We start from the raw sequence: 14,946 nt of genomic DNA, 5'->3' as shown, positions 1-14,946 counted from the left end.
ACTGGGATTGGAACCCGTCCTCGAAACTTTCTGACAGGTAATATTTAATGCATTCACGACTCAATCTTCCTTGGAAACAAAGGAGAAAAAAAAAAAAAAAAAAGATAAACAAAGGAAAGGTAAACAAGAAATTAATACGAGGTTCTCGGTATCATGTTACCTTACTAGGTCAAAACATGAGATCCCTATCAGTCATGAAACAATAGACAGTGGGCCAGAGAAATGCCACAGCACCATACATTTTAGAACAAACTCCGAGTTGCGCAGAGAAATGCGCGCTATTCTTGAGCAAGCAACGACTCAGATAACCGAGATTGGATATTCTGGTACTAATTGCAAGTATAGTAGGTAGTGCACAGATCGGAAGAGGGAGGGAGGGGAAATTTCATTTTTATGTTGTACAGCAGAGACCAGAATTTACTGAACTGGAGTGTAATGGATGCAAAAAGATGCGACAGAATCTGGGCTAAAAGGTTATAGAACTAAAGCGGTTTAGTTCCGAGTCCGCCTGGCAACGAAGGACGATCATGCGACTGCGCATTTGGCATCTGCGGGCCACCGCGGAAAAGGCGGTGTTTACATTCTTCCCCATTCGGAATCCCTGCAAGTGAAAATAACGGCCCGAGGCCCTTGCGAAACGCTTTGAATTCTCACGACTTAAGTCGCCTGATCCCCGCCAGTTCATCCAATATTGGCCGACAGCTTGCAGGCAAGCATGGAGCCGCACAATTTGCAGGCGGCGTCTACCTATATAAATAATGTGCTTCTCGCCCGGGGCTTACTGAAAAGTGGCAAGCCGATCGATTTCGCTCAGCCGGAGAATGAGGAAGGTGGCACGGGGGCTGCGATGGCGAGAGTCATCAACCTGGTGAATGATTTGGTCCTGAGGAGAGATGTATGTGAATAACCTGCCTCGTCTCGTACATGATCTGACCAGGTTGGAATAGCGCGAAGCCGAACACCGAGAGAACCTAGCGACTACGATTCGGACATTGCGAGCGGAGGATGCCCAAAAGACACTCGAGATTGTATGTTCCAGCAGCACTTGGGAGGCTATACAAGAAGCTAAGACTGCGTACAGGAGAAACTCAAGGCGAAGACATCCGAATTGACCCGATCGGTCGCTTTGGCGGAAGCCCAAGAGCGTGCCCAGAAAGCCAATGCAGCGAGTGCCGACGCTACAGTAAGACAACTGAAAGATCAAGTGCAGCGCATGAAAACTACGATTCAGCAAGTCCGGGCCCAGTGTGCCAACGACATCCGCAAGCGTGACCTGGAGATGCAGAGATTGAAATCCCACCTGGCTGAACGTCAGAGAGGAAAACGGGAGGGGCTAGGCGTGACAACCATCAACATAAACCCTGCAGTCGATCGATCCTCCAAAGCTAAGCTTATGTCGGGTGGCGATAATGTCAATGACCCAGGCTACAGTCTGAAGCAGGAGACGAACGATTTTCTGACAGAGTTATGTCAGAACTTGAGCGACGAGAATGATAGTTTAATTATGCTTGCGCGGAACACTGTCCAGACTCTGAAGGACTTGCAAGGGTTGCCCCAAAGTGAGGAGAATGATGAGTATTCGAACGGTGCAAGCGTAGGAACTCAGAAATCATCACAAGGGCCAGTTACTACACTTCCGGCGTCTTGTGAAGAGCTGTCCAACCAAATGGATAGGGTGCTTGAACATCTGAGAACACTCCTCACTAATCCCTCTTTTGTACCGCTCGAGGAAGTCGAGGTGCGCGACGAGGAAATAGGGAGGCTACGGGAAAGTTGGGAAAAGATGGAGAGCAGGTGGAAACAAGCTGTTACCATGATGGACGGATGGCATAGACGAATCGCCGATGGTGGTGGCTCCGTGCAAGCGGAGGAGTTGCGAATGGGTATGAGGCTCGACCTTAGCGTAGACTCGGCTCAGGATCTTGCACCAGCCGACGACGAGGCACAGATGCAGTCGCCAATTTACGAAGACCAGGAGGCTGAAGATGAAGAAGAGTCCGCAGACAGGGCTTCTCAAGAGAGCGTTGAGCTACCTCCGGCTTGTGTTGACACTCAGCTACCAGTGCGGGAGGAAAAGTCTCAGAAGAGCTCCGACCGTGCGCTGAAGGAGCGGAGCGAGAATGTTCGACCCGCGCGCTTGCCACGAAAGGTTTCTTTCACACCTGGACTCCATGGATCACCTTGTGAACCTAGTGGTGGCGATGATACTCTGCCAATCAAAGCGCATCAGTCCGAGACAGTTACGCGCAGGCCGTCGAGGAGAAAACCGGAGACCAAGACGTCACGTCAGGTACCGAGCCAGACTAGCAGACTGCATGAGCCGAAAAAGCCAGGTCTGACTAAAGAGCAGGGCCCCAGCTCTCAAACTCGGATGAGTGTTTCGCAGAAACTAGCCGCTGCGGAGAGTGAAGCTCGCGCTGCGGAACAAGCCCGCAAAGAAGGCGAGAGCCGTAAGCGAGGCCGCGCAGTGAAGGGTTCTAAAGGGAGCCAAGATCGGCGAAGAAGCACTCTCACTAATGACGAGCTGGGCGAGCTGCTGGGGATGACATCCCGGTGAACAAGCTATTGTAAGCCAGTGTGTTTAGGATATGATTTGTTTGATACCCTCCAGTGTAAATACTTCTCTGCGTGCTACCTGTTAGCTGCATACGATTGTCATGATTTGACCTGACCTGGCGCATGGGAATTCTTCTGTCTTTAGTTGAAAACATGTACTCGTTAATCATAATGCATCTAATGGATTGGATATGGGATTCTGATATGCTGTGACCCAACGCACATACGTACTGTTGATATTCATGAGGATATCCCGCAACCTCGGCAATTCCTGATTCGGTCCGCATTTTGGTTCGATCTCCACCATTTGCTCTGGAGTAGCCGACTTATTTCTCCTTTTAAATGATGTACATATATCCCCTCCTAATCTCTGAAAGATCCGCGTGCTGCTCAATAGTGCACTTTAGCTGCTGGGCGGATCTTGAATAACTTACATATAATTACCAGCAAAGCAATCAACCTCACCGCTGCGCCACCGACGACACCCAGACAAACAATCATATACAGTTGAAACCATCAGTTCAAGAACATACACACCTCAAAATACCTGAAACCCATATACCCCAATAATCACCCGACAATGTCCCCAACAACCCCAGACACATTCAAGGGCTGGGTGGCCCACAACGCCACCAGCCCCCTAACATTCACGACCTTCAACCCTAAACCATTCACAGCAACCGACATCGAAGTCGCAGTCTCCCACTGCGGGATCTGCGGGACAGACATTCACACCCTCCGCTCAGGCTGGGGCCCTGCAGACTACCCCTGCGTAGTCGGCCACGAGATCATCGGCACCGTGACCCGCATTGGCTCAGGCGTCCCAACGCTGGCATCATCCCCAGCCTCCCGCGAGATCCGCGTCGGAGACCGGGTTGGGATCGGCGCGCAGAGCATGTCTTGTCTGAAAGCGGACTGCGCCGAGTGCGCAGACGGACAGGAGAACTACTGTCCCCGGATAACAGGGACGTACAACTCGCGGTACGCCGACAAGAGCAAAGCATACGGGGGCTTCGCGATGCACTGGCGTGGGCCGGCGCATTTTGCGTTCAAGATCCCCGACTCGCTGCCCTCGGCTGAGGCGGCGCCATTGCTATGCGGTGGGGTTACTGTGTTTGCGCCGTTGAGGAAGTACGGCGCCGGGCCGGGGAAGTCGGTTGGGATTGTGGGCATTGGGGGACTGGGGCATTTGGGGATATTGTTTGCGAGGGCGTTGGGGTGTGATCGGGTGGTGGGGATTTCGCGGACGTCGAGTAAGCGGAAAGATTCAATTGAGGGACTTGGGGCGGATGCGTTCATTGCTACCGATGAGGAGAAGAAGTGGGGGAGGACACATTCGCGTTCCCTAGATCTGATTATCTGTACTGTTGATGCGCCGGATATGCCGTTGAGTCAGTATCTGCGGTTGCTGAAGGTGGATGGGACGTTTGTGCAGGTCGGGGCGCCTGAGAAGCCGCTTCCGCAGTTGACGGCTTTCTCTTTGATTCAGAAGGGGGTGAAGGTTACCGGGTCGAATATTGGTTCGCCGGAGGATATTCGGCTTATGCTGCAGTTGGCAGCTGAGGAGCGCGTGTTGCCGTGGATTCAGAAGAGACCAATGAAGGATGTGAATGCGGTGTTGGCTGATATGGATGCTGGTAAGGCACGGTATCGATATGTGTTGGTTAATGAGACGGAGAAGCAAGCGAAGTTATAGGATGTACCATGTGGGCGTTGGTTTCTGCTGGAGTAGGGTAGGCCGGTGCTTGATAAAATAGAGGGGCGCACGTTGAGTCTAGGGCAGGGTGCAGAGTATGTACAAGTGTGACTTATGGAGATTCGGGGACAGTCTTGAAGTCTAAGCCTCATTCATTTCCCTGTTTGATGCATTAGGTAGAGTATCAAATCTAGGAAAACACCCTTCCCGATAATAAGTCCTTAATTGAGAGAAAACTTGCGATCAGAGAGCCCCGTGTGCCAGAAATGCACAGGCAAATATCCCGCTATTAAAATAGTAAGTACTGAGAAAAGTCAAGCTGAATTAATCTGTTTCAATTTCGCTGAGGAAGCCCTGTCCGAAAATTTCTACCATGGGCCACTGTGCATACGGTTTCCAGCGGTCATCCAGAATCTGCCATATTGCCCTTGGTAGCTTGAATACCCATTGATCGATGCACCAGTCATACTTCTTAAGGCGACAAAGGACCGAGCAGAGATGCGCTAGGATGATCAGGGCAAGAGGACTACGATCCCGTATCAGGTTCACAAACTTGGGCTTCAATCTGATTGCCCATCTCGCGGCAACAGTGATCGAAGTCAAGCCACCATAGGCTGCAGCCGTTATATCCGTCAGGTTGTCAATAGTTTTGTTGTAGATATCGGTATCATGCGTTGTGTCTTGCGCGCCACAATAAGCATTCAGCTCACGTAGTCGTTCGAGCAGTGAAAGAGCATCTTGCGGAAGAGAGGCAATGTATTTGTCCAAGCGCAGGAGGATTTCCCAGTCGCTACTTCGGATAGACGGCGTGGCCTGTCTCAACACTTGCTCCACACCCCGTGCTAATACCAAAACTTGAATGAAATCGTCAATGCATGCCCATGGACCTTTTGACTCGGGCGAATGAGGAAAACCGAAAGCATATACAACTATCATGCTAGATAATGCAAACATAGCTTTTGCATTTGTGTCATTAATATCATCGAGCTGCTTTCGGAAAAATGCTAATGCCTGGTTCTGGTGGGCTACGGCGGCACTGATATATTCCGGTCGACGGTGGTCGTCCCTCGTCCGGGCTATATGAAGTGCAGAAAGAGCCAAGATCCCGTGCATAAGGAACGGATATGACAAGGCTTCTTCAGGAACACGAAGACGCCAGACGGGATCAGTCCTTTCATTGCGTGTTAGGACCTGGTACGTTGAGTTACACCACTGCATCATCAACTCCAAGTCGCCCAGGTTGAGGCTGGGACTGGAATGAGTTGCGCCATCATCTTCGGCAGATGTGTCAAATGGATTGGCAGTTACATGTGGTGGCTCTGGCAGTGGTGGTTCCTCAGATCTAGAGTTAACCGACTTTGTATGGTGTGGTTCTTCGTTCGCCCATAGGAGGGAACTGCTCGAGTCATATTCGCATTCCGCTTGGCGCTTAGAGCAATTGGAGCACACTGGTCGGGTTTCGTCGCACTAAAAGACCAGTTCAGTCGAGCAAATACATGAAGCCATGCCAAGTGAGTGCATACCTTGACTCGTCTTCGCTTGCATTCTAGACAGCCATGGCGAGACTTGCGATGGGGTCTTCGTAGTGCCATCAGATGCAACTGCACAACGACCAGCTATGCTGACATATTCTGGATAGTCAAGAATTGCTAGTGTCATCCATGAGGAAAGAGCACGGCATTTCTAGGCAACTGCATACCTATGAAGTTAAGCTTATTTTATTTCATTGGAGGCTGAATGATACAAAGCAGATTATGTCATCATAATAAATGCCAAGAATCATAATTGACACAAGAGGTAGTGGATATCATCCTATCGTAGACATATATAACACGGTAACTCAAACAGCAGACTTGGTATCTCAGAATATTCGGGAAAGCTAAGAAGAGAATAAAGAATACAAAGGAGGCAGAGAGATAGATCCTTTAACCTCCACCACCACCCCCGCCACCTCCTCCACCATTATTGTCGCGCCGTCTTTGTTTCTCATACAAAGAAAGCCCAGTGATAAGGACCATCAGATCAAACTCCTCGCCATAGTTTGTCGAGTCGATTTGGAGTTTGCCACTTTTCTTGACGCTTTTGAATGCACTGCTCGTAAAGATCGCAACAATCTGATCGGTCTGCTCATCGACCAGCTTGAAGTTGCGGCTACTCCATTTGGAAGCGGAGGAGCCCTCGACCGCAACAGAGTGTGTTCTTTTCCACATAAAAGACCGTCGTTCTGCTCCAGAGGCACCCCGGAGGGTCATTTGCCAGCGGTATTTGTTGCTCCTGATGTTTTGAGACACAAGGTCCTCCCACTCAACGTGGTTGATACTCTCCGGATCACCGAGCCCTACTTTCATGTGTCTTGAAAAATGTAGGAATTTGGAGACGCCCACAATAGGGGCCTTCTTATCAGTGCCAGCATGGAATGTAAGGTCTGGCTTCTTTGGGGTGAAACACGACGTATCCACAAAGAAAAGGGGTGTCTTGTCGTCCGAAGTCACGGTGTAATCATTGTGCCACAGAGTATGGTATACATGAAAGAGGCGAGGGTTGCCGCAGGAGTTAAACAGACTTCCATTAAAAGACTCCTGATCAGAAATGGACTTGGATGGATTCATTGTGCAGAGGTCAAGATATTGTTACGCATTAGTGATGAAAAAAAGATAGGATAGAGAAGCATAAGGAGTATTCGGGGGCGGGGGGTTCGTCTTCTACACATCTTATATAACTATTCTGAGGTGAGAACCCTGGAATCATTTTAATATCCTTGATACGAGAAGCACAAGGCTTAGCGTTGATCATCATCATGGGTGTTCCAAAGCATAACTTAAAAAAGAACAATCTGAAGGAATATCATCCAATAATTAGCAGGAAAGGCTCCAAGGGCTGTGCTCTTGGCTTTGGAACACCAGCCAGATTTAGCCTTGGGCAACCCAAGGGGCTTTGTAGCGAATACGACTTGCCCAAATTGGAGTACTACAAGCACGTGATTCAAACCCTCACAGATCTGATCATGTGATATACAATCACCTGATATCACATGACATCGCAGCTTGGTGCCAAGACCCGAGCGCGTTGATGGGCGGACTGGCGATGCTGAAGAAGCGGAACTTCCATGACATTTAGGGGTTGGCAATTTCCAGTTTGTAACTCGATTACTCGATCACCTAACGGAGGGTCATTGGTTAATTGCGCGCGCCTGACATTAGGTGCCTATTCCCCTGCACGAGTTGTCTGCCCCCGACTGGGGTGGTAACTTTTCGTTCCGCAGATCTAAGTCGACCAAGAATTATCGCTTTGTTTATGCTACACCGACCACCACCATATCAACATGAGTTTTAAGGTTCCTTTCGATTCGAGTCCACCCTCGACCCCTGGAAAATCTCGCAGTTTGTTCAGTTTATCTGAAACTCCAGCGGGTGCTCCGCCGTCGGCATCCAATTCCTTTACTCCGCAAGGCGCTCCTCCGTCCACCGTATTTGGCAGCTCCCAGATGAGCTCTAGATCACAGTTTGACTCCCCCGGTTCTCTCTTTACAAAATCCGGAAACATCAATCCCAACGACAGCATCTTCGGGTCCTCGATCGCATCCTTTGATTATCCAGCACCACGGGGAAGGAAAGCAGCTCCCACCAAGTCCTTTGCCCCCACTCAATCTCTTTTCAGTGTTACAAATGATAGCCGGTTTGGCGACTCGACCAATTTTGGACCGTCAAATAGTTTCGCCTCGTCGCAAATGGAAGAAGATGTCGAGGGCGAGGAGTCTATTCCGGAGGAAGAAGAAGTGGATGGCGATATGGACGTAGGTGATACAACTGGGGACGGCAACCGCTTGAGCTTCTTGGACTCTCAGTTTGGAAAGCCCGTTTTGCCACAGCCCACCTCGCAAGGTCAACAAAAACCGATATATACAAATCCAAGCAATGCAAAGCGACCTAAGCTTGATGAAAAATGGGCAAATCAATCACCTCTACGCAAAACGAAACTGTCTCCCAAGAAGGACTCTCCAATGCCGTCAATTATGCGAAATTTCACGTCCAGATCGCGTATCGCATCGGTCGAAGAGCCCAGCCAAGTCATCATCAACACTGAGGATGAAATATGTCGCTTGTACGACGAAGTGCGGAAGGCTGAATACCAAGATGTGGATTTCCAGGTCATGCTGTCAGAGGTCTGTAGCCAACTAACGGAAGATTGGGAATTATATGCAGAGTACGAGGGCGTCTCTAGGGTCTCTAGTACACAAGTGGGCCCAGGGGACCATGCTCCTGGCGTGATTAAAGCGAGCTTCCTGGGCTCTTTGTTGCTACAGCTTCACCACCCCCCTCTTTCAAATGATAGGTCAGGGGGGTTCCCCAACCCTCTAGGCTTTGCGGCACCGCAAAGTCTTGTGCTTGCCGGCTCGAGAACTAGTGCGCCCATCCCCATACCGAAGCTGCTCCTTGATTGGCTTAACAGAAATTATCCTCAGACGGCCGAACTGCGATCATTGAAAGATGTGGAGCCGAACCCTACCGCGTCTTCAAATTTTTGGGAGATTCTTAAGGCCGCTGTATTGCGCGGTCATATTCCCGAAGCTGCGGACATTTTGCGAGTTGCAGATTTCAACTACGCTAGGTCTGCATTGGAGGACGGCTTACCACAAACGGGTTATCGTGGCGCACAGCTGCAGAATATCCAGAAGTGTGTCAATAGAGCCCTACAGATTTTAGACTCATGCCCTGGCACTCAGCACGGTGATTGGGATGTTAGGGGACCCGAGTGGGGCATGTACAGGAGACGTGTGCTTGCTGCAGTGACAGACCTTGAAGAATTCGCTGAAGGAGGTGAGCAGCAAGACCCCGAGCCCCCGGTTGTGGGCAATCGTTTCCAGGCAATAAATTTCGGATTGAAGCCCATTGCTGCGGCAGGCGAATTCTCCTTCGCGCAGTCTGCGCGCATGGCAGAAAGCCGGGTTCCATGGACGATTTACCAAAACCTGAGATCCCTCTACCGCATTATCCTCGGGGATACGAGCGCTATCATGAATCTTGCACAGGACTGGGTTGAGGCGACGGTCAGCTTGACAGTATGGTGGGACGGGGAAGATGATGATGAGAGTTCAGCGCCAAGCAACGGACTTGGTGCCAGCACTAGCATTCACTTTCTCCGTCCTCGGGTATCGAAACCACAGCCTTCTAGCATTAATCCTGAGGAAGCTTATCTTCGTCGCCTTGATCTGGCTTTTAATAGTGCGACAAATTCAGAGTCAGATGACGGCGGTTTCCGGGTTAACTCTCTCAGCAGCATCGAAGTTGGACTGGCCTCCGTCTTTGAAGGAAACGTTGATGGCGTGTTAGAATTGCTTCAGACGTGGTCGCTTTGCGTTGCGTCTGCAGTGGCTGAAGTTGCGTCTGCTGGTGGCTGGCTAGAGACGACAACTGGGGCAAAGCCGCTAACAGGCCTGAGCGAGAATGACTTGATGGTCCTCTCCTATGGTCAAGATGGCAAATCGCAGAAGGGCAGTGTTAGCAAGGACGACATTCTAAGCAGCTATGCATCTGGACTATTTGAGCGCGGAAGCATGGAAAATGGTGTCCGACAGGGCTGGGAATTGGCGCTCGAGGTTCTAAGCCGCTTAAATGACCATGAGAAGATGCAGAAGAGTGTGTCAGAGCTATTGGATAAGTTGCCCCTTGACACTGCGGAACAGATGGACAGGGCCGTGTTGCTATGCTCTGAACTAGGTCTAGAGAAGGAAGGGAAACGAGTCTCTGAGGTTAGTCACTTTTTCGTACCAACAGAAAATGACGTACTAATTCAGTGCAGCGTTTCGGCGATCTTACAGTATCAAAGACCGAAGAATATGGCCTCGCTTTAATCTGCTATGCTCGAGCCCACAACCGACGAAAGGTCAAATCCGTGGTTGATCTCCTTATCTCCTACAGTCTCGTCCAATCACGCGCGTATCCTGCACCTGCGAACCTCGATGAACAGCTCTGCTCATTGATCAGAGAACCTAAGGCATGCCTCTCGGCCGTTGCTGGGGTTGATGAGGAAGCTGCCGGTATTCTTCAATTCTACTTTAGTGGTTATGCTACTCTGCGACGATACTATGAGACTCGTGATGAGGCTATTGGTCTCCAAGAGGGGCAAAGACCACGATTCAAGCCTTTAGCCAGGCGGCGAGCGGCGGCTCAAGCTTTGGTCGCGGTCATCAGTAGCGCTGCAGACAGCATTTACGGTGGCCTTTATGACCCGGACCGAGATTCTGCGGTGCAAGTCGATGGCTTATTAGCTCTTCTGGGAGAGGCGCTGCCGTTTGTCGAACGTAAGTCGTGATGTTTCACGTCGGATGAACTCGGCCGCTAACCGAATATTAGAATCTACGCCCATTCTTTCCGTATCTCAACAATCCGCCATTCTGTCCGCCATTGAGGATCTTGAGACGGTTACACCCCGCGTCTATGCTCAATGTGAAGAATGTTTCCGCTCTACACTCATCGAATATCACTCCAAGCGCGCAGGCGCTGATTCAGCATCTGACTCCTCTGTTCTCCCACCATCTCCTCGCGCATTGCTGAAAAAGTCCGTGTCCTCGCTGACAGCTTCGAGCACCTTCTCATTCATCGGTAGTGATATGATCGAGTCCGCACGGAACCGGTCGGGATCCGGGTCCGCTGGCAGCTCTGGCGTATTGGTGCCTCGTTCTAATAATCACGCTTCCTCGGCGTATCAAGAGCGAGGCTGGGACTGGCGTGCTGGTCTGTCGGAGGACGCCAGGGGAGAGGATATTCTCCGAATGTTGCGGTTGGGGCTTGCAAAAGGACTGAGTTTCGGAGCTCTTGGGTCGGTCTAATGAGGGATTGATAAAAAGTTCTAACATTAGCATGTACACTTTTTTTTCCCCCAAGGGGTCGGTGCTTGTCACTTCTTGAATGTATTATGTATAATGGGTAATAGCGTTCAGTAACAGATACAAAGATAAAGGAATACAAAAATCCGACGCGCATGGACGCAACATCACCCAGTCTGCCATCGGTTGCAGTACCTTCTCATGTATGTTGTACCGAGAATCATCAATGGTAAAGAGCTATGGCAGATGCATCATACAAGTATAGTAATAATGTGCTAGAAACTCCACATTTTATGTACTACTTCACCTGCAGGAGCTACATACTCATTCCCTAACTCTTAAAATCGGTGCATTACTACTACTGAATTGTTTGCATGAAGACAGTGAAGGATGAACTGATAGACTAAATTCATTTCTCTCCCGGTGAATAGATGAGAAGTCACTACCTATGTTATTATAGTATATATATACCACTATAATGGAAGTTTCCAATCTTAATATCCTCATTCAACGCCATATCACATCATCATGTCCCAAGTTCATTTCCGCCCCCTGTAAGTTTGTCATCCAGCCACCTACCTAACTGCTATTCTCGTCTGAAAGACGCCACCAGGTAGAGCGATGGTTTCATCGAGGTGGTGGTACTCAGTTGCCCATGTATAGACTTCGCGTTCAAACGTGGTTACTATTATGTGCTCATGGGTTCCGCCCCTACAGGCCTCGCGTCTGTTCAAAGCGTACTCTCATACTTGCATGACTAATAAACCGCATGGCCTGCTGAACCCAATTATACCGGACTAGTTCAGTTGCCTTCAGATAATACCTTCGTTATAGAAGTTCTATAACGAGGGTTCTTGGGTGCCACCTACATTAAACTACTACGTGCTATAGTACTCAAGCATCTAATATTCTATTACCAAAGCGGGTATACCAACCAAAAATCCTCTTCTAGCTCCGAGAAACGCAATCGAGACCGATGATTCCTGTACTGGGTTTTTCCATCATTCAAAGAACTTCAGAGGTTGTCCATGGACAAGATACCTGCTCTTGACTTCAGCTAGTGCCATGAAAACGAAAGCACATTATTAGCCGTGGACGGAACCTAGGCTTTAATCCAACTGGTTGTATAGCGAAAATGGCCTGATAGTCCCTTATATGTTAGGTCAAGCACCGGGCTTTCCCTACGCTCAGCATGTAAGTTTTGGGGTTTTATTACCAATATGCGTCCACAGTATTGGAACATCAGAAAGCGCCTGATTGATAGATTGCTGTCGCATCAAGCGTTATACATAATAACAAGCCGTAAATGAAATGTCTTTATCTCTCATACGGCCTCAATAAACAGCAATAGAAACGCCATATATCTGTTACATAGGTGAGAAAACCTGTGTCAAGCATATATTTGAACACTCTGGTGCTTGAACAGGACCCAAGGGATAAATTTATTCTGCCTGTGAAAGAAGCGAGTTGAATATAGTGTGCTGCCCCTATCAGTAATTCATCTACTGGCTTTATTACAGGAAAGACGTCACCAACAGGTGATATCTTTCAGATAATAATTGCAGATATTTAATAAGAACCCCCTCCCAATGCAGTAGCAGTAAAGGGCCTAAAGGTGATTGCTGCAAACTAGAAACACTCTGATAAGGGAAAAGTAGAACAAGCACTGTGTGCTTCTATCGACAGAGACGCTCTCGCCCATATAAAACGGACAAGAAGCGGCATGTGTTGGCTTTACCACCTACCCATACCTATCTACCTATCTAATAGCCCATTACAGGTCTCAATTTTCTTTATCCCAGTATCCAATTCACCAAATGGAGCCAGACTTGGTTCTATGTATACAAGGGTCGCTCGATTCGATTGTGGATACTCTGGATATAATTAAAGAAATGCTGGGTAGCCAGTATTCTCGCAATTGCTGGGCCATTCTGAACTTTTAATAGCCGAAGCAATGCAATGGGTATTTTCTACAATGTTGAACTGTATCATGAATGAGACCGTTCTGTATCACCTACAGAGACCTAGGACAGAACTTTCATATACTTTCATGCATGATAAGGGCCAGCTTTGTCCTTTCCGTTGCCCCCTAAGCTGGCCGCGGTAAGTACATTCGTGGCCATGCAGTATTGTTTCCCAGTTAAATATCGATTATAAAGTCGCTTTCGCGGTAAATATTCATTAGAGGGTACTTCTTTTTTTGGATTAAGGGAAATATCCGTAAAAGCTACGTTGTATGATTAGTATGCTAGATTACTATGCCCTAATAGCGAAGGAGTTGATATTCACCACATTGATTCTCAAGTGATCCCCAGCTCCGTATCTCTTGATCTCCTTGTTTTCCTTTATTTTTGTCACAGATTTATTTGTTAAATTTGAAGTTCCATCTACTTAGCGCTCATGGAAGTGATTGTGTTTTTTTCTTTTTTTTTTTCACCAATTCCTTTAATTTACCATATGTGCATGGATTCTTCAGGAAATAGAATAATAGACTAAGTTCTACTAGTATCGTCTTCAGCTGTTGGTGGCTCGAGGGACATTGCACACCTAGTCTATCATTCGTTGGCATGAGGCTGAAAACCTGGAGAAGAAGCTTGAATTTATAAATTAATTTGAGAAGGAAATTGTATGGTATTGAACACGGGATGCTTTCGAGCCTTCATAACCATTTGGCTTAACAAAAGTGGGAATGGAGTGGCTGACACAGGCTCGCGGCCGATTTAATGCAAGTTAAAAAGACCTTGGCTTTCAAATGACATCCACTTTGATCAATGGTTCGGTTACATCGGCAATGACAATTATGAAACCCAGTCTAGTGTCTCAAAAGTCGCTGCAAGACAGAGGCTCAAAGGTAAGAGAGAAGAGCCTCAGCTGAAGAGGTTACTAGTGTCTGCCAACTACGTTGAGTCACCGACTCACCGCATAAACCTGATACAATAACCTGCGACTTAAAAGATAGAACTGACCAGTAAGCAAAGCGACTAAAAAAGGAACAAGATGTTGACCATGGCTAGGGCTCGTAGGGCATGCTGCAAAGGTCCTCATGGGGATCAGGCCAGAAATGGCTGCCTGGCGACGGGGCACGATGATTGGCCAATGAGAGATAATGACTCAGGCCATCCTTTGGTCCAGTGACCCCGCCGGGGAGACGTGATACGGTGATAGGCCTGATGGGCAACCCATCCAGCTGCCCTTCTCTCCACTCACCAGTCAGCCTTGTGTCAATCCACCGGTTTCCTCCGTCCTCTCATGCATGGAACTAATCTCCGTTAGTCCTTGGAAGGAGCACTCTACAAGTTGCCCGGTTTGTCAACTTGGACTTGATTCGCTCTGTGTCCTGACCGCCCCATGCTCTCCTCGGCCCTACGACTCGAAACAGGTAAGGAAGAAGAGGAATGTCTATTCTATATTAGCGCCTTTAAACAAGCCAGCTGAAAACCCCTGCGACAGGAGGACGTGCGCTTGTAAAGGCCCGCGCTAGCCTGCCAGAATGGCTGGGGTCTGCAAGACTGTTGCGATCCCTTAGCCTTCTTGGCTCCAACGGTTCCATCAAAAGTGGATAACCATGCCCGGTTGGAGTCATGTTTGCAATGAGTATCAGCTGTCATCGCAGAATTACCTTCTGCAACAATTGCATTAGTCAGAGGCATGTGTCTATAATCTAAAGCTTCGGGTCTGGCTTGCTCTGAATTAAAACTTGAAGGATTCAGCCCGACGAAACCCCACTGATCGACTAGGGTTCGGCGTCGTCCGTCGTCGGCCCTACGTGGATTGGAGCATAACCACTATGGATGGTACTAACCTTGCCCGATAGACTGGGTCCTACTATTTTTTCATCACTTGGCTCCATTTTTTTATTTTTATTTTT

General features: G+C 48.7%; 5 protein-coding genes across 5 annotated transcripts; 3 read left to right on the top strand and 2 right to left on the bottom strand.

Moving 5' to 3' along the window:
• Positions 1 to 715: 715 nt before the first annotated feature.
• Positions 716 to 2,557, top strand: BDV27DRAFT_162343 (uncharacterized protein; the record flags this gene model as incomplete). The annotated part of the gene is made up of 3 exons (XM_032073373.1): positions 716 to 895; positions 948 to 1,028; positions 1,082 to 2,557. 3 exons carry the CDS (start codon positions 716 to 718, stop codon positions 2,555 to 2,557), a joined length of 1,737 nt encoding a protein of 578 aa, XP_031922813.1.
• Positions 2,558 to 2,892: 335 nt separating this feature from the next.
• Positions 2,893 to 4,491, top strand: BDV27DRAFT_50457 (NAD(P)-dependent alcohol dehydrogenase). The gene has a single exon (XM_032076794.1). The coding sequence runs from the start codon at positions 3,137 to 3,139 to the stop codon at positions 4,250 to 4,252; it is 1,116 nt and encodes a 371-aa protein (XP_031922812.1). The 5' UTR covers positions 2,893 to 3,136; the 3' UTR covers positions 4,253 to 4,491.
• BDV27DRAFT_50460 (uncharacterized protein) lies at positions 4,415 to 5,948 on the bottom strand. Its single transcript, XM_032076795.1, has 2 exons — positions 5,776 to 5,948; positions 4,415 to 5,719 (listed from the first exon to the last, which is right to left on the bottom strand). The coding sequence occupies exons 1-2, from the start codon at positions 5,842 to 5,844 to the stop codon at positions 4,577 to 4,579; spliced, it is 1,212 nt and encodes a 403-aa protein (XP_031922811.1). The 5' UTR covers positions 5,845 to 5,948; the 3' UTR covers positions 4,415 to 4,576.
• An 8-nt stretch (positions 5,949 to 5,956) lies between these two features.
• BDV27DRAFT_50453 (uncharacterized protein) lies at positions 5,957 to 7,047 on the bottom strand. Its single transcript, XM_032076793.1, has one exon. It carries the CDS (start codon positions 6,859 to 6,861, stop codon positions 6,178 to 6,180), a length of 684 nt encoding a protein of 227 aa, XP_031922810.1. The 5' UTR covers positions 6,862 to 7,047; the 3' UTR covers positions 5,957 to 6,177.
• Positions 7,048 to 7,366: 319 nt separating this feature from the next.
• On the top strand, positions 7,367 to 11,256 carry BDV27DRAFT_50451 (putative nuclear pore complex subunit Nup85). Its single transcript, XM_032076792.1, has 3 exons — positions 7,367 to 10,001; positions 10,052 to 10,553; positions 10,606 to 11,256. The coding sequence occupies exons 1-3, from the start codon at positions 7,575 to 7,577 to the stop codon at positions 11,079 to 11,081; spliced, it is 3,405 nt and encodes a 1,134-aa protein (XP_031922809.1). The 5' UTR covers positions 7,367 to 7,574; the 3' UTR covers positions 11,082 to 11,256.
• Positions 11,257 to 14,946: the final 3,690 nt, after the last annotated feature.

This window comes from Aspergillus caelatus, assembly GCF_009193585.1.
Source record: "Aspergillus caelatus strain CBS 763.97 unplaced genomic scaffold BDV27scaffold_247, whole genome shotgun sequence".
NCBI lineage: Eukaryota > Fungi > Ascomycota > Eurotiomycetes > Eurotiales > Aspergillaceae > Aspergillus > Aspergillus caelatus.
This window is presented reverse-complemented; position numbering and strand designations above follow the sequence as displayed.